An 18,262-nucleotide genomic window follows, 5' to 3' on the forward strand; every position below is an offset into this window, starting at 1 on the left:
ATTGAAGAAAACACAGTCAAAACTTACTAAGGTAGCTTTGATGGAGCTAGTAAAGAGATATATTAGTTGTGAAGAGAATTAAGATGGAAAAGTGGAATTAGGAGAGTAATAATCAGTGGTTTGAAGCAGTTAAGTGCATTCTGTATTCTGACCACGTTAGCAGGATTCCTAGTGTTTCTCAGTAATGTAAACATTCAGAGTTTACGTGAAAGAAATTTTCCTGTATTCACCTGATATTGTAAAATGCATTCAGTTACTCATCTGCGATGGTAGCGAGCCAGGAAATTCTATAGAACTCTAGAACTTGAATTTTTTTTCATAAAACTGTGTACTGCTATGGAGATGTAGCATAAGGGTATTTTTGCACCCATAAAGGCGAAGAATTATGGCGCTGCATACTGGTTGTCTTCCTTATTGGTTTCCTAACAAAGAAAAAGATTATGGGTAACTGCGATTAGCAGGTCAGATTCTTCCATTTAGTGAGTAGCTGTGGGTAAAACAGATTTTATTATGATAGAATACATAATCAGTGGAGTGGAGTGAGCGAGTGTGTGTGTGTGTGTGTGCATCTTTGTGTTTGTGTATTCATAATAAAGATGTGGATTTCTATTGTAATGTTGTTTTCCTAGAATGCCTGCTGTAATTATGACAACTCCATAACATGTAGTTCAACAAGGTAATAATGAGAACCCTGGAGAACCTCTACTGCCTAACAATCTTTCCACTCCTGACTCACATTAAATGGAATAGCAAACTCAAAAGACAGCCGGTATTTCACAGTTTGATAGTTCTGTATCCCTGTAATGGTTAACGTTACTTCTTAGGTGCTGCATACGGTTTCTGAATAAGTACTTACGGCTGACTCTGTTTTGCTCTATAGTACATAACCTATTTTTGAATCTATTTTTTTCCTCCTTCTAAGGATTATGTACTGAAGGCCTGTACCGTGTTAGTGGGAATAAAACAGATCAAGACAACATTCAGAAACAGTTTGATCAAGGTAATGACACATTTCATTATTTCAAGCCAAAAGAACTTGAATTCTTCATGGATTTATAAGATAGTGCAGTCAGTGTAAATGAGTTTTATGTGTAAACTGATCTCCATAGCACTGAGTGCTTTAGTCTTTGGTAGGTTGTACTGATACAGTCTATGTTATGTATAACTAATGGTGCTGTGTGTAACCCAAAGATGGGATAGAATCTTGTAGCCAGTTAAAACTACTTTTGAGTGCTTCCTGTGAATTTTCTAGGTGGTATTCTAGTTGAATAAATGCATTTAAATGCAGTACTAACTGCTCCTTATATTAGATTAATAGTTCATAGATCCCTCAGCATTAAACATACACTTCCGCTCCCCAAAATGCAGAACTTCTTGATGATTATTTTATTGAAAACTCTCTTGATTAATATGAACTAACAGTTAAATCTTGGTAATGAATTTGTAATACCATCTTTCTCATGCTGGAATGTATTGGAATATGATCACTAGATAACGGTGTTCATTTGGATGTGTTGAGAGGGTCAGCATTATTTTTTCTTCTTGCTTTCTCATTAAATTTATGACATCAATTGATCTTTAAAAATGAAAAAAAGCAACCAACCATGTTAAAAGTCCTCTTTGATATTAGTAATAAAATTGAGTCTGTGAAATAGTAAAATTCCTCCTAGATGATAAAGTGAATAAAGGTACATTTTTTTAATGCCGTATCTGTTTCAGATAATGTGAATATAATGCTAGATGTTCTTTCGTCATTGTAGTACATGATGTTTTGAGTGGAATGGACTTCTGAAGTTTTAAAATTATCTAGTATGACTTTTATATTGTTTTAAATTAAAAAAAAAAAAACCCTCCAAATATAAAACATAAAGCCTCTGTTATTTGGGAATCTATCAGTAGGTTATATGGCCATGTACAGTCATTGGCGTGTGGTCTTGTCCTTGCTTAGAAGGCCTCGTGGCCACGTAAGCCGCATCGCACAAATTCTGTGTATTGGTGTACTTTGTGCCAGTTTTCAACAAAATTTGGGATGTAAATTTTAAAACTCATTCTTGGGCAAAATTAATTATCAGAAACCAGTTGGTGTCAAATAGAAAAGCATCTAAGTCCACATGGAGAGTTAGACAATTTTAGGTTTTGATCTACTGCTTTCTTAATACTGTAAGACTTTATATTAATTTCATGTATGTTGAAGTGATGGCAGTTTACCCCCTGGTTCGCTCGGTTCTTGACAAACACTAAGCAAGGTTTTCATGTTCAGTATTTCAAATAAATACTTGCTTTCGTAAAAATATTATGAAGAATCATAACTGTAGGTTTTACTTAAACTGCTTTTAATTTTCTCTTACAGATCATAGTATCAGTCTAGAGTCTATGGAAGTGACAGTAAATGCTGTGGCTGGGGCTCTTAAAGCTTTTTTTGCAGATCTGCCAGATCCATTAATTCCTTATTCTTTGCATCAAGACTTGTTAGAAGCATCAAGTAAGTAATAAAGAATATTTTCTTTTCTTAACAGTCTACCGTTATTGCAATTTTTAATTCATTGTAAGCTAAAAGGGCTTGCTGCACTGACTTATTTTGTTAATTGCTTAGGTGTGCCGTTTTTTTTTAGTGTTCTTTAAAATTAACAGAATTATACGATGAGAACAGAATTATATGATGATTACATTAGTTATTCTAAATAGATTGTAGTCTGTTATTTCCCCTCTATGTAGGAAATTTAATTGGAGGAATCTCCTTTTTTTCTGTTATTAGCACTGCAGTATTAGCACTTGGAAATGTATCATAGTTGTTTATAGGGGTGGAAAAAAGCGTACCTTGATTTCGTAAAGTCTTACATACATTCAGAATAGGCTTTAGAAATCACACGTCTGTGGAACATTATGGTGAACCTCTTTGAAATATTTTTCAAATTCTTTTTGAACTACGTGTAGATGAAAAGGTTAATTGTGTTTACAAATGTTTCGGACTCGAAAATGTGACTACATTGTTCCCCTTTTAAAGAATATCTTTCTTGAGATCAATTGGGGCAGTTGGACTGGCAGCAAACTGTTTTAGGAAAGTACTGCTACACATTTTTGCCATGCTTTTTTGTTGAAAATATGTCAGTATTGCTGTAAGTCTAACGCTTCAACCTTGACTTGGTAAATGTATGTTACACTAGAAATGTTGTATTTTTGGATGACATCTGCAGACATGTTTTTTGATATTTTTGTTATAATTTTCAGGCAAATCCCTTGTATAATGTAGTTATGTTTTCTTTTTCTTATCAATGTAAGATTTTCCGAGCTGAGTGGGACAGGCTTTGGTAATTACGTGTCACTAATAAATTACGTATTACTGTAATTTATTGTAAATAAGAACAGAAGTCTTTCTTTTGAAACAAACCTTTCTACACAGTAGGGTATGGCAAAAATGTGAGTATGTGTAACACCAGCTTATGAAAAATCATTTTGAGAGAGGAAGCTAAGGTTCTTTGGTACTTGAATAATTGTTGGTATAGTATGGATTCATCTAATTCTCATACCAATGTTAACGATTTTGTTGCAAGAGACACGTTTCCCCACTTTTCCACTGTAAAACTGTATTCTGGAATTCTGTTTATGTTGAGAGATTCTGAGATATCTGAACCCAACTGCAAGTGTATTTCAAATTTTAAGCCAGTGTCAGCTTCTTGCTGTGTGTAATTTGAGGTCACAAGTAGCACTTATTTGTTGTAAATTTCTGTAATTCGTTATTTTTTTCCTTAGTCCTTTTCCAATTGCTTGCTTCTTCTTAAAACACAAATAATATCCACTGGACCTTTGAAAATTTGTGTTAAAACAGGTGCACCGGGCTTATTCATAATTTTTTATTATTTGACTAATAAGATTAGATGTTATAAGATCATGAAAACGTCTTCCATCCCCCAGAACTTCATGAATCTATGATCGGTATTAATTTTACATATATGCTAAGAACATTTTGCAAGCAATGGAAAATCTTACAAATTTCCCTGTCTCATTGTTAGTTACCTACAAGCCAACAAGTTGATCAAGATGGTCTGTTAAAGACTGTTAAATAGAAATAAATAATTCTATCTAAAAACAGAAATCATTTTTGTGTTTAGATAGTTTCCACTTTATTATGAAAAGATAATTCTTTGCAATAATACATGTAAATAGGAATTTTATTGAATATTTTCTCACTTTCTGTTTCTCTGTAGATATCTTATCTGTACTTCTTATAGTTGGAAAAAGACTTAGCAGCACTTTATTCAGTATTTCTTTCTAAATGTATGGGGAAATGTCACTTATTTCTATAGAGATCTTGGATAAGACAGAACGGCTCCATGAGTTAAAAGAAATTGTGAAGAAGTTCCACCCAGTGAACTACGATGTCTTCAAATACGTGATAACGCATCTGAACAGGTTTCGTATTTTTCTACTACAGTTTTGTTTAATTTTTAACATTAAAAAAAAAAACCAGAATTGAAAATGTCTTGCTGCATTTCTCCTCTGTTAGTATAAATGTTGAAAATGAAAATAGGAATTAGAGGTTGATACATTATGATGTCCGATATAATTGATGCATAAATATCTACCATCATAGCTATTGTAGAGATATAAAAATGATTGCTGTAAGGAGCAAAATAACTTCATAGTGAATATGTACAACAGTTGCAGACCTCTTTTCTAAGGAAGCAGCTGTTAATGTTATAGATTAATATAGGCTTGAAGGAACATGGAAGTTATTTGGCCTATTCCCTGCCCATTAACGGAAGGTCAGATTCGCGCCTCTAAAATGTAGCATGCAAAACTTCTGCTGAATAACTAAAATGTGGAATAGAACTGTTTTGTAGTGAATTTCCTTCCTAAATCTTGCCTCTTGCATAGAAATGTATTTTTTTGTCTGTTTTTAAATTTATTTACTAAAATAGTCTTAATGCTTGTAGACATATACTACTTTATCTGACACTTCATGTGTCCAAGTGTGCAGTATTTGCTCAAAAATATTAGCTTGCTCATGTTTCTTACTCAGCAAAACTATTGGATTCTCTGAAATCCACTCAGAAGGATAGTTAACACCATTATTAAAAGACATAATAAACATTTAGTCGCAGCTAAAATAACTGTATTTTTTTCCCTAGAAAAATCTTTGTTTCCCAGTACGCTACTATTAAAGATAAACTTGTGATTTTTTTTTTTAAGACAGAACCGCAGAATTGTTGAGATTGTAAGGGACCTCTGAAGATTTAGTGCACCCCTCTTGCTTTGGTAGGATCTGCAAGAACAGATTGCATAGGATGATGTCCAGTTGGGTTTTGAGTATCTCTAACTATGGAGACTCCACAACCTCTCTGGGCAACCTGCTAGTGTGCAATCACCCTCACTGTAAAAAAAAAAAAAAAAAAAAAAAAAAAAAAGTGTTTTTTATGTTCAGACAGAACATTATGTGTTTTAATTTGTGCTTGTTACATCTTGTCCTGTCACTTGGGTGCCACTCAGAATTCTGAGTCTTGGTCCATCTTTTTTACACCCTCCTGTGAGATGCTTAGAACCATTGATAAGATTCTCTCTGAGCTTTTCAAGAGTAAGTAGTCCCAGTTGCTCAGCCTTTCGTCATTTGAGAGATCTTCTGTCTGTGTGCCCCTTCAGTGGGCTCCTTCCAGTATGTCTGCCTCTCTCCTGTATTGGAGAGGCCAGAGTCTAGGATGCCGGAAGTGCAGTGCAGAGTAGAGGGGAGAGATTACTTCCCTTGACGTACTCCCATCACTTGTCCTAATGCAGCCCTGGTACATTGGGCCACGTTTGCCACATGGGCGTATTTCTGCATTGTGTTCAATGTACTACCCGCAAAGACTGTTGAGTCCTTCCTCTCCAGTGGTGTTTTTTAGCCAGCTGGATAATTTTGTGTATATACCAGTAGGCCTTTCATGATCTTTAAACTGCTTTTCAGGCTCTTTTGCAGGCACAACATTCTGACTTTGGGCATCTAATATAGGGGTTGAAATGAGACTTTTTAAACTCCCTATTTAGTCAGTGAAATCAGACTTCTCTTCTAGGCGTTCTCCATTGCTGTTTGGAAGGAGTCTTCTTATTCTGGGTCATAACAACCACATACAGCAATATAAATGGGGAAAAGCAGCTGAAAATTTGCCTGGCAGAAAAGGACCTGGGGGTGTTGGTTAACAGCCATCAGTGGGCCCAGGTGGCCAGAGAGGCCAATGGCCGTGGAAATTGTTTGGCCAGCAGGACCAGGGAAGTGATTGTCCCTCTGTATTTGGCACTGGTGAGCCTGCACCTCAAGTACTGTGTTCGGTTTTGGGCCCCTTGCCATGAGAAGGGCATTGAGGTGCTGGAGCATGTGCAGAGAAACACTGAATCTGGTGAATGGATTGAGACTGCACCAAGGAAGTTGTTGGTTTCTCTTCTCAGGTGACAAGAGGTAGAATGTAGGGCAAAGGCCTCAGGTTAGGCCAGGGGAGGTTTAGATTAGATATCAGTAAGAATTCTGTCACAGAAAAGGTGGTTAGGAATTGAAATGGGCTGGTTGGAAAGGTGGTGGAGGTGTTGTTAGAGGTCTGTGGATGTTGCACTTACGGATGTGGTTTGGACTTGTAGGGTTAGGTGGATTGTTGTATTTGATGATCTTAAATGTCTTTTCCAATGTAAGTGATTCTATTTTCATTGAATGTATGGGAAGCTTTGCAACTTAGGCACTTACTTTTACACTTCTCTCAATCACAAATATAGCTTGTATTTTTCCTTTGCAGGGAAATGCATCGATTTATTTAGTGCAGTGCACAGTAAAATTCAGTTTTCTAGCCCTCGAATAGAATCACGAGTGGATAGAACTATTTCTTGGATTTATATATTGTATACTTACAGATGTACCGAGGTAAAACAAAACATCACGAACTTGACGTAAATCACGTTAAATGTTTCAATAATTCTTAACGGACCAGATTCCTTGAATTCACTGGCAGAGTGTCAATCTCAGAATTTTCAGAAATCTTCGGCTGATCACGTATTAGCATAGCATAGATGAGAGTAACAAAGGTCTAATTGCAGTGTCAAGTACCTGGATTGCTGCAAGTAAAAGAGCTAAATACAGTTTTTAATGATCTCTAATGCATGCATGTATACAGACAAATGAAATATATACGTCACAAAGCTTACTGGAGAACAGGAATAATGCCTGTTGGCCTTTGCTCTAAAGTCCATTCTCATCCTTTTAAAGATAAACAGAAGAAACTGATATAGGAAGAAAAACTTGAATGAAAATGCTAAGTAAAGGGAAAGCTTTTATTTTTTAATTTACTCTCCTTGAGCGAAATTAAAATGGTACTCTCTTAGGAAAGCAAGTATGAATATCACCTTCATTCAGGAAGTGTCCAAATATCCTCTGGACCAAATTTATTCAGAACAGGTTGAGAGAGGCAGCATTTGTGTACCCTTAGCTATTTGGAATAAGTAGTGCACATGCTAAAATACAAGTCAGTCTTTTATAGTCAACACTGTACATTAATTGTAAATGAGTGAAAATATTTTCTTATAGCAATAATTGTAGTGTTTACTATGGTTTACACAACTTTTCAATCTATGAACTGTCATCAGAAAATTCTTGCAGTCTGCTCTTGCTGATCATCAAAATAGTAATTGACAAGTTGTTGAAGTTCTTTTTGCATTCTAATTCTGCAGAACTGTATCTCAGTTACCTTTATTCTTTATACTGTGTCATAGGAATTGCATATTCTCAACTGAATATCTTAAGTGTTAATCAGATTTATCAACACATAATTTTTCATGCATCTCACTAATTACTACTAGATAAAATTGTAATGTTACTTTAGAATGAAGAATATTTTTATGAAAACGGAACATCTTGATTCTAGCCTATTATGAATAAGATTGCATTTTTCTGAGGAAACATTCAGTTGTAGATGATATATCCAGTAACAGGTTTTTTCTTTCTTGACAATTTTGTTGTAATAATGAATTTGGAGTAAAAATGAACAACCTTTTTCAGCCCCTGATTAAATCAGAAAACTTCGGAGAAGAACCCAACTGGGAACCTTTGGTTTATACACTGAAAGCTAAAACAAAAATGTATTTATCTTTAATTACATTATGATACTATATAGAGAAAATTAAAAAACACAAGTACAAGTAGAATGACAACAGAAAACTAATTTGTGGAAAAATGTATGTAGAAAAGTTTTACATTTTAATAACATTTGTTTTTGTCATTAGGAGTTCACAATACAATAACTTAAAAAAATAAAAACGTAGTCTTGTATTGAAGTTTAAAGCTAAATATGTTGGCGAGATTCATAGATTCAGTTGTAGGAGTTGATCACCTAGGTCATTATCCTGTGGATTGATGTCATGCTTAGTGGAGATCATTCAGAATTTCAGAGAGAATATCTTCTACAGCATATCATTTGAGTTTAATGACTTCATTGAAGCAGCAAAGTTTTCATTAAGTGTGATACATCTTCCTTGCAGATAATTTTACCAGAAGCTTCTGCAGAGTTTTACTGGGAGAAGATTGTCATCTTACATGTCATACTGTGTTTGTAAGATAAATAAAGGAGTGCAGTTATACCTCTGCACCTGTACTTCACCCAGTAAACACATTAGAGCTTGTTTTTCCCGTAGCTCCTGTTAGTAGTATGTCTTCTGCCTGAGCAGAGTCCATGTTGGAAGCAGTCAAGCCATCATGCTTACAAATATGCTTCTGTGCTCCTTGCATAGTATATGATACTTAAATATTCTCTGGGTTAGAGAGAGGATGGATTTGTGTTCTAGTAGGCAGATAGTCTTATTAATCCTTAATACATTATTTTTATTTTAATAAGTTAGTAGTGTTTAATAGCACTGGCACTACTAAAAATAGAAATCTTTTATTTGAATTGCCTGCTTTTGTTCCAGTAGCCCCCAGATGAAACAAGCATTCTCTTCTTAAGATGTTCAAAGTATTTTGCATGTTTGTTCTGGTGCAAGAAATGATAAAAATAAATTTTATCAGATGTTGTTTTACTCCTGTTGTTCATACAGGACTGACCTATGGAAATGGATTTAGTGAATCCATTCTTTGCAGAATTTCCAAGGCTAGGCTCATTCTTTTTCTAAACATTTTCCTATCAAAATAATGCTTACAAAGTTTGTAGAATCACTTAGGTTAGAAAAGACCTTCAAGACCATCAAGCCCAATGGTTGGTTTGAGCGCGATAGTTCATGGGGTAATCTAGTACCTGTGTTACAACTCTGAAATTCCTTTGTTTCTATGGCTCAGCATGACATACAGCTTTGATGCAAGCTTCTTTTGGGGATCTTATATTTTCTCTTCCTTAAATAGTGTCCGTTCTCTCCTAGGTAAACTGTTTTCTAAATACAGTTTGCCATCCTATAATAGACTAGTATTTTGTTACCAAGCTTTTGGATTTGGGTGTTTTATTTGGTTTTCTATTTATTTATTTTATTGGTTTGGTTTGGTTGGTTGATTGGCTTTTTTTTTTTTGTGGTATCACACAATTTGAATTCATTCTAGAGAATCAAGTTGACCTTGATTGTAAATGTATTACTTCTGTAAACTTTATACATTATTCATTGAATTCTTTTTCTTGAGGTATTTCATAATAATGCACTCAGGAACTGATCTCTGTGGCTCTCTATTGAAACGGATCCCTAATTAAAACTTTTTTTTTACACTGTTGTAGTTTATATAGACTGTCTTGACATTGAATAATGTTTTGTTTTTTTCTTTTAATTCCAGTGTTTATGATACTATTCTGGTGGATAATCATAGAATCTTAGAATGGCCTGGGTTGAGAAGGACGATAATGATAATCTAGTTTCAACCCCCCTGCTTGTGTGCAGCACTGCCAACCACTAGACCAGACTGCCCAGAGCCACATCCAACCTGGAAAGCTGGATTAATTGGCACTGAGACAGAGTTACAACCTGTCAGTTCTTTTCTGGTCTAATTTCCACCCTCTCCCATTCAGTTGTTCCTGTGAAGTTCTGGAAATCTAGAACTGAGGTTGAATTCATTTAATTTATTAAAATGGGAAAAACAGGAAAACAAAGCAAAAAAGCTCCACCTATTTTGCTAGGGTAGTGTTCTGCTGTTTCACTAAACAGATTGGCTCACAGAGTAGTGTGAGAAGTGCCAAATGTAACAAGTGTAAGGAGAGAAGCATGCGCTTCTCTGTACATGATAGTGAGAGACAGTGGGGAAATAATTCCTCCTTTTGATGGTGATGCACAGAGTTAGGTTAATTTTGTTTTTTGAAACCGTTCCTCAGGTCTTCTGTTGGCAAATCAGCATTCTAATAGGGAATTGATTTTTTTTTTTTAACCTAAAATTATGTTGCTTGATATTAACTAGGTCGACTGTTGTCTTTCAGTTGCTTCATTTTGCATCTTTTCTAAGAACTTCAATAGTTCATATATTTAAAAATATTTTACTTCTAAAAACTCAATCTTAGCTTTGTTTAGGAACTTATGTGAATATGAAGAGCACGATTCATATGGACTAATATTAATAGTTAAAATCTTAATCATAACATACTTGTAAAAAAAAAATACTTCCAGGTACCTTGTTTTGCCTTGTCCCTCATGGTTAATAAATATGATATTCATAAACTTCCTGACCAGAGTTTGATCGTAGTTGAAGCAGTTGCTGTTAGCGTGTTACGTAGATAACCTATCTCATACTAATTTAGCATCTAGTGAAATACAGTAAGTGCCTACAAGAAGAAAATGAACATAGAAATAAAAAGCTAGCTCACTGATTAGACATTGCTTTGGGAGAATACTGCAGTAATTGCTGGAGTTGCAGTGTTATCTGCTTAGATCATCAAAGCAAAATAGAGATCTTGGAGCAGTGTGACATGGTAATTCATACCATGAATACCAATAATAACATGGCAACAAAATAGGATAAAATGATAAAATAAATCCTTTCCCTCTCCCCCAAGGTTGTGATTTGTTCAAAAATAGTATGAACTTTGCTGTATAGATGACAAACAATATACAATTGTATACAATTGTAATGTAATGTAATTGTAATGTGGCTGGTTGAGGAATTTAAAGTTTGTTTATTACTATCACTTCGAAATGTTGGCATGTGTTTAAAGTCTTCTGGTTGATTGCATACTGTTTTTAATTCATTCTGTGCATGTCATTCTCTTTTCAGGGTTAGTCAGCAATATAAAACCAACTTTATGACTGCTGATAACTTATCAATTTGTTTCTGGCCTACTTTGATGAGACCTGATTTTGAAAACAGAGAGTTCCTTTCTACTACCAAAATCCACCAGTCGATTATAGAGACTTTCATTCAGCAGTGTCAGTTTTTCTTTTACAATGGAGAGATTGTAGAAGCACCGAACCCAGTGGCATGTCAGCCACCGCCTTCCAACACGGTGCAGATGGTGGAGCCAATGGTACCTCTGCAGTTACCACCACCGCTGCAGCCTCAGCTGATACAGCCGCAATTACCAGCAGACCCTCTTGGTATTATATAAATAGAAGATGATTGCAGGCAGCCTGGCACTGGACAGTAAAGAAAAGCTATAGACATGCATGTTTCAGGATACAGTAATGTACTTCATATTTATGAAAAATAATTCTCATCCCGCTGGTTGGACATTTTTTTTGTTATATCCCTTACTGTGTTCCTCATTTGTACACACTGCAGATAAAAACTATGTGGTAAGCATGACGGGAGAGGTTTAATTTTTAAAAGCAAAAATAGCTATAAAGTACAAAGCTGCTGCTGCATGATACTTTATTGCAATCACTATATCATTCCTGTGACAGTTTGTCACAATATATTGTGAATAAAATTTTTCTATAGAAATTTAATGATTAAAAAATTACATTTATGAAACATTCAGTGCTTACAGCCTGCTTTATGGCTGTTTTTGTTATTTAACATGCTATTTTTGGCAGTTTTATTCACATTCAAGCATTCTGTGTAAACAACGAAAGCCCAGCTATAGTTTATTTTGTAATCTCCTGGCTACTTACGTGATGGTAGGCTTAGGATGGTTTATGGAAGAATGCAAAATGCACTGTTAAGAATTTTACAATGCCTCACCTTCCATCTTTACTTGTAAGTAAACCTGTGGACAGTTTGTTAAGGGTGGGTGAACTTGCTTATTATTTCTTACAGCACAATACCAAGGACATGCTTGTTGTAAAAGTGAGTTTCAAATATTGTACAAAAATTTTGATGTTGCCTACTTATTTCTTTATGTTCCGTTCCTTATCTAAACATTTTGTAAAACTGTTAATTCTGTAAACAGCTGCATGTTTAAAAGATCATTGATGGTCTTGTAAACTTAATCTAATATATTTTAGATATTTTAATTTTTCCCACTTGGGAATACATTTAGTGTTTAGAAGATAGTTCATGGCATTTTCATACAAGGTTATATAACTTTTCATACATAAACATGAACTTTGTTGTAGTAAAATTCTCTAAACCAAACAATGTTTTAATCTAGGACTTCAATTAATCTATTCTTTAAATCTATTTTTATGTGACCCTTTAAAGATATACAAAAATGCATTGCTAATACATAGCAATAAATACTTTGGGTACTGACAGTTAACTTCTTTGGAGTATGTATATATAAAATCACATAAACTTGTATTCATTTTTTTTTCCTGTGGTATGTTGTACTTAAATTTTAAATGACTGATTTTTTGGTTTTGCACCATTTTTTTTTAAATGTTCTCTTTTTTTTTTTTTTCGTTTATTTTCCTTCTACATTGGTACCAATTTTGCTGTAAAAGAATGCTGCTTAATTTAAACAGAACTTCTGGTTAAATATTTTGTTAGTGGTAAAAATTTCAGAAGGTTACAAGTTGTAGCAAAGGAGAGACCATAAGCAATCACTATTTGTGAGACTCTTCATAGCAGCTCTTTTTCTTTCATGCTCAGAATACACCTTTTTAGATCTGCGAAGAAGACGACAGTTTTGGCTCATTCAGCTGCTAGAATGTTTTGTGTAGTTTTAAAAAAGAAGCTTTATGATGGTCACTGTTGTAATCTTCACTTATAACAAGATTTAAGATCGTCTTGTATGTATTATAGTAAATAGCTGATTTTGAGTATTAAGGTTCTTAAGAGTTTGATTTGCTCCATTTGCATAAAATAAAAATTGCCTTTCCCACTTATGTCCTAGGTATTGTACTTATAATTATGACTTGGATTATCATTCTAGATTACTATGATACCATAAAATCAGCTGCTGTTTGAAGTACATGTATATTATAAATTATCTTGATATTGTGTTATATTCTTGCAATTAATTATCTTTTTTAAGAAAACAAAAAAGAAAAGTCAACCCTATTCCTATTGCAAAGCACACAGGAATTAATAGTACAATAAAGTCTGTCCTGTAAATTGTAGTATTCTTAACTTGTTCTACATTACATCTGTTGTCTATATAGCTTTTATTTATAGTTGTCAGTCTAACATTGGCATGTTTAGCAAAGAAAATGCAACTTCAAGTGTTTTATAAACTATTTCTAAGTTGCTAAAGAATTTATTTTTCTACTATATATGGTATAGACAATGCATCACCTGTACAGGAAACTAGTCTATTTCTAATAGAAGTAAGCTTAAAAATAAATGCCAGTCATATCCATATTTAAAAGTTCTACCTATAAAAGTATCTCCAGTCTTTGTAATGTGAATTACATTTTAAACTTTCTACGAATTCCAAGGTGTTTGCCATACGATTTATCTAATCTTTGAATACTAATTTTTAGAGTAATCTACATTCCATTCCGTCAACTTTCACACGAAATTCACAATCAGGTTTATTGTGTATGATGTTATGGATGAATCACTTCATAATTTCCTGGAAATTAACAAGTACCTTTGGCCAAATATGAAAGTGTTACTACATTTACTGGATAAACCATTAGAAGGAGAAAAAAAAAAGCGCGGCGTGTGACTCTTGATTGTCACATGGCAGAGTTCCTGCATATTATTTGCATTATACAAGTGTTATATGCAGGAATGTGGATGTGCGTGTATCTGGATAATATATACGCTGATATTTTTGATGTGCTTGTGTGTTTATGTACACAAGCACATGTGCACAGACTTGCATGCACATACACCATCATAGCAAAGTTTGAAAAAGATACTAGGAAACGATACCATCGTGATTAAAGATACTTAATAGAGCTTTCTCTGTTATTTTTGTTAGTGCTATAAAATGAGGAAGCATGCCATTATATAAAAATTCCTCATACCTTGGCTCCATGTAGTCCCTTCTAGTTTTAATGGAAATACAAACAATAACTATATTTTTTAATGTGAGCATTTTTACAGTAATATCTATCTTGAAAAAAATACAAATGTATATTATTTTTGGTTGAGCGTCTCAGTGACACTTTATGGAGTAGTTTGTCTTTTTTATGTAATTCTGGTATAGGCATTCTGCAGTGTATTGTTTTTCAATGTTTTAGCAATTTTGAAGTACGACACGTGAGTTAAAAAAGTGCCATTCTAAGTAATGTTTAACAGGTTATTTTAAAATTCCTTGCCCTCCAGAATGTTGTGGAATTTTAACATAGTGTACATAGATCACGGATGTCAATCTAAGTGAAAAGAAACTTCTTTCATTGTATGTTTTCTCCATTATTTGAGTACTGGTTGCTAGAAAATTATAGATATGCTTATTTTTAGTTGCTGGAGTTTAGCTTCTAATATTTATGGTAAATACAGAAGAGTTATCAATTGGAGACCAAAAACAAAAATTTGGCCTTACCTTCCATGCTTATCTCAGTTTTTCTCAGTAATGTGATCATGTTTGTCAACCGAAAAAAATAACATATATAATTTTTTTTAAGTACAAATTTTGTTCTTTGTTTATAATGTAATCTTTTGTTGCTACATCTACAGAATACTGCAGTGGATTTAATATCAGTGAAGCTTATTCTGTATAAAAGATGCAATGAATAAAATACTAAGATGCTTACTGTGTATAATGTTCAGTTTAGTTGCCTACTACATTTTTGAAGGCAAAGCACCCAATTATCTCTTTCACATACACGGAGATGAAATGTAGCATTAAATTGTGCTAAACTGAATGCATCGCATCAAATGTTTAAGGAATTCCTTGATGGAGGGAGGTGGGAAGGGGAAGGAGTCCATCTTACTGAATCTCTTCTTTTAAACTGCAGAATTTTGCAAGATATGTACCCAGTGATTAATGTGCTGTGCCTCTTTCTGTGGGTAATGTACCCCTCTTTCATGCTGAATACGTGCAGACCTCAAAAGAGACAGGATGGAAGACGTTCTGTTTAGCTGTGTAACGCATGTTAAATTCTGTGGCTCGTATGATCTCTCACATTTTTCACTTGATTGATCTGCTGAGCAAGAAAGGCTGCGATTATGGAAATCAGGTTTTCAGATTTCTACCATGCTAGATGAATGGTTAAAAAATGAAAACACTCTTCTACAATTGTTTTTTTCCTTGTAGTTTTTAAACGAGTAAAAAAAACTGCATTGTGAGGTCAACTTTAAATTCTCTGAATTTCAGATTATTTGTCACAATTCTTCTAGGTGTATAGGATAAATCCAAGTTTTAACTGAAAACTTGTTACTAGTACTGTTTTTAGCTCTTGTGCGTGCAGCATATATGCCTAGTTTGTTTCTTTGAAGCATCATGAGAAGTATGGCTAATTCAGAAGTAGCTGCAAAAACGTGATACTTTCATATCTGAACACTGTTTTTTTTTTTTTTTTTTTGTAAATCGTAACACTTTGAGATGCAGGCGCATTTTAATCTAAAATTGGATGCATCTTCCCTGTAACTCACTGAAAATCTCAGATTGCTGTATCAAAGATCCACATCTCTGTGGAATCTGAAGCATAATGCTGTGTTCAGGCTTTGCGACAGACCACAATTTTCTGATGAGCGGCTGTCCTAGGGAACCTAGGTGTAAAATTAATATTTGTTTCATTTTTTTCCTTCAACTAATTTGCACAACTTCCGTGGAATCAGAAGGAATGAATTTGATCTGTCATCATGGCTAATGAAAGTAACCAGTTCCTTTTTTTTACTGAGAATTTTTTTCCCACGTATACAGATGGTGCATGATATACCTGTTACCCGTGTGTTTCTCATCTTCCTTTTAAGATACAATGCATGTGTGCTTGTACCTGGTATTTCTCTTGCTGAATTGAATGTTACTGGTTCACAGCCAACATTCTGGTGCTTTTATATTATGGAATAGTGTTTAACATACCTGATAACATTAATAATAATTTGTCCCTCACTCTTTCATTTGGTGTGATTTAGAAAACACAGAGAATTAAACACTTTCTCTGAAAGCCTACAGTGTAATAACTTACTTTTTCAGTCTCTGAGTATGATAATGAAAGGCTGTTGTTTCAGACTGTTTGAATTAGGAGAAGGGAAGGCAATCTCCTGGTGGTGTTTCCAGCCATGACTGCCTGACGTTTTAAAGTAGTCTGTATTTGATCTCTAGGATGCTCCACGTAGATCTTTGAGATGCAAATCTCTGCAAATCTTGTCACGTTAATACTTGTTCTGGTTTATCTTACCTATATTTTACCTGTCTTTAGTGGTGGCTTGTGACAAGCACAGGATGAACAAGGTGGTTGAGGAGCTTTGCTAGGATGGCCTTGTCACTGCTTCAGGGGCAGATGGGCTTAATTGGAGAGTACTTCTGGCTGCTCGTGTGACTAGCCAGTCCAAATACTGTAGCTGCAGCTTATGTTTTCCCCTGCATCACAGTATCACAATCTGCCTGTTCTTACAGATTTTTTCTGCTTTACACATGAAGAGCTGAAGGGAAAGCAAACTAGCTGTTCTCATCTTCTGCAGTTCTCTCAGCTTTGCCACTGATGAGAATGTCTGGGACTCTTAAATCATTCTTGCTTGGTTTTACTTAATTAAGTTTGGAAAATGTATGGAATGTAAGTTATGAATTGAAGTTGTTTTTTTCCACAGATGCTTCACCAGCTCACCATTTCACCGTACAAGTTGCTATTAAATTACAGACAGTGTGACCTGACTTTGCAGTGTCCACTTAGTCCTCTTGACCCTATGCAAGAGTGGGGAATGAAGAAGAGATCAAGAAAACTGCCTCAAAAAAATCCTGTTTTGAACAGCTGCGTCTTAAAATACTTAGATGAGGGTATTAAACACAGAATGTAACAAACATTATCAAGAAATAAATATTTGTCTGTAGTTCATTACTGAAATATGTATGTGTATACAAATGCTTTTTTTAAAAACTTAGTAATGAAGTAGATGTTGATAACAGCAGTTCTGTAAATAGTAACAGATGGCCAGTCTGCTACAGATAGTTATTGATTACAATTCTGCTGTTAAGTTTTGAAAACTGAATGTAAACAGGCATGAGTTGGACAGAGAGGAACCTGTTGAGGTTCAACAGGGGCATGCGTAGAGTCCTACACCTGGGAAGGAATAACCGCATGTAATCAGTACAGGTGCTGACCTGCTGGAGAGGAGCTCTGCGGAGAAGGACATGGGTGTCCTGGTGGACAACAGGTTGGCCATGAGCCAGCAGTGTGCCCTGGTGGCCAAGAAGGCCAATGGCATCCTGGGGTGCATTAAAAAAAGCATGGCCAGCAGGTCAAGGGAGGTGATCCTTCCTTGCCCTCTACTCTGCCCTGATGAGGCCACATCTGGAGTACTGTGTCCAGGTCTGGGCTGCTCTGTATCTAATTTTGTTATCCTCTCTGTGAATTCTCTAGCTAGTCTAACTTTGTCATCGTTACTGGTCACACAAATAAGCCTGATCTTATGTCCTTTATTTAACTGTGCTAGAGCTGAAAAGTATCACAGGTGACTTTCTTTGTTGCTTCTTGTCATATATATTTTTTTCCTTAATTAGTCTTAAAGTTAAAATTTGTAACATAATCTTAACATTTGTCTCCTCTAAAACATTCTGAGTCCCACATAAAAAAAAGTCTGTCATTATTCTTAAGTCCCTGTCTGTCTGCTTGTTTGTATGCGCTCCTCTCTGATTTTGGCTATGCAGGACCTGGGGCAGTGTGACCTCTGTCTGTGTCTGGAGGTTCTGTATGCTAGGAGGTGGTCCTTAACAAAAGAGTGCTGAAACAGACAGTACCCAGTTTAAAAGGGAAAGGATAAAAGCTACGGATTCTGAGCTTATCAGGAAGGTAAAGATGCTTGCCTTCGCTGGGGGTCTTCTTTGTGCTACAGCTTTGTTTTTAGGGTGCTTTCAAGTCT

At 34.9% G+C, this 18,262-nt stretch overlaps 1 protein-coding gene across 3 annotated transcripts in view; it reads left to right on the top strand.

Moving 5' to 3' along the window:
• The window catches only part of ARHGAP5 (Rho GTPase activating protein 5), a 49,543-nt gene extending 31,547 nt beyond the window's left edge, over window positions 1–17,996 (top strand). For 2 of the 3 annotated variants that reach the window (XM_021401841.1, XM_021401840.1), the window contains 4 exons: window positions 923–1,000; window positions 2,351–2,482; window positions 4,305–4,410; window positions 11,186–15,000. In XM_021401841.1, the coding sequence (XP_021257516.1) occupies window positions 923–1,000; window positions 2,351–2,482; window positions 4,305–4,410; window positions 11,186–11,516 (647 nt within the window). In that variant the 3' untranslated portion in view covers window positions 11,517–15,000. Of the gene's footprint in view, window positions 1–922; window positions 1,001–2,350; window positions 2,483–4,304; window positions 4,411–11,185; window positions 15,001–16,993 lie in introns of those variants that run through there. The other variant, XM_021401842.1, reaches the window with a different exon arrangement.

Source organism: Numida meleagris, chromosome 6 (assembly GCF_002078875.1).
Source record: "Numida meleagris isolate 19003 breed g44 Domestic line chromosome 6, NumMel1.0, whole genome shotgun sequence".
Lineage (NCBI taxonomy): Eukaryota > Metazoa > Chordata > Aves > Galliformes > Numididae > Numida > Numida meleagris.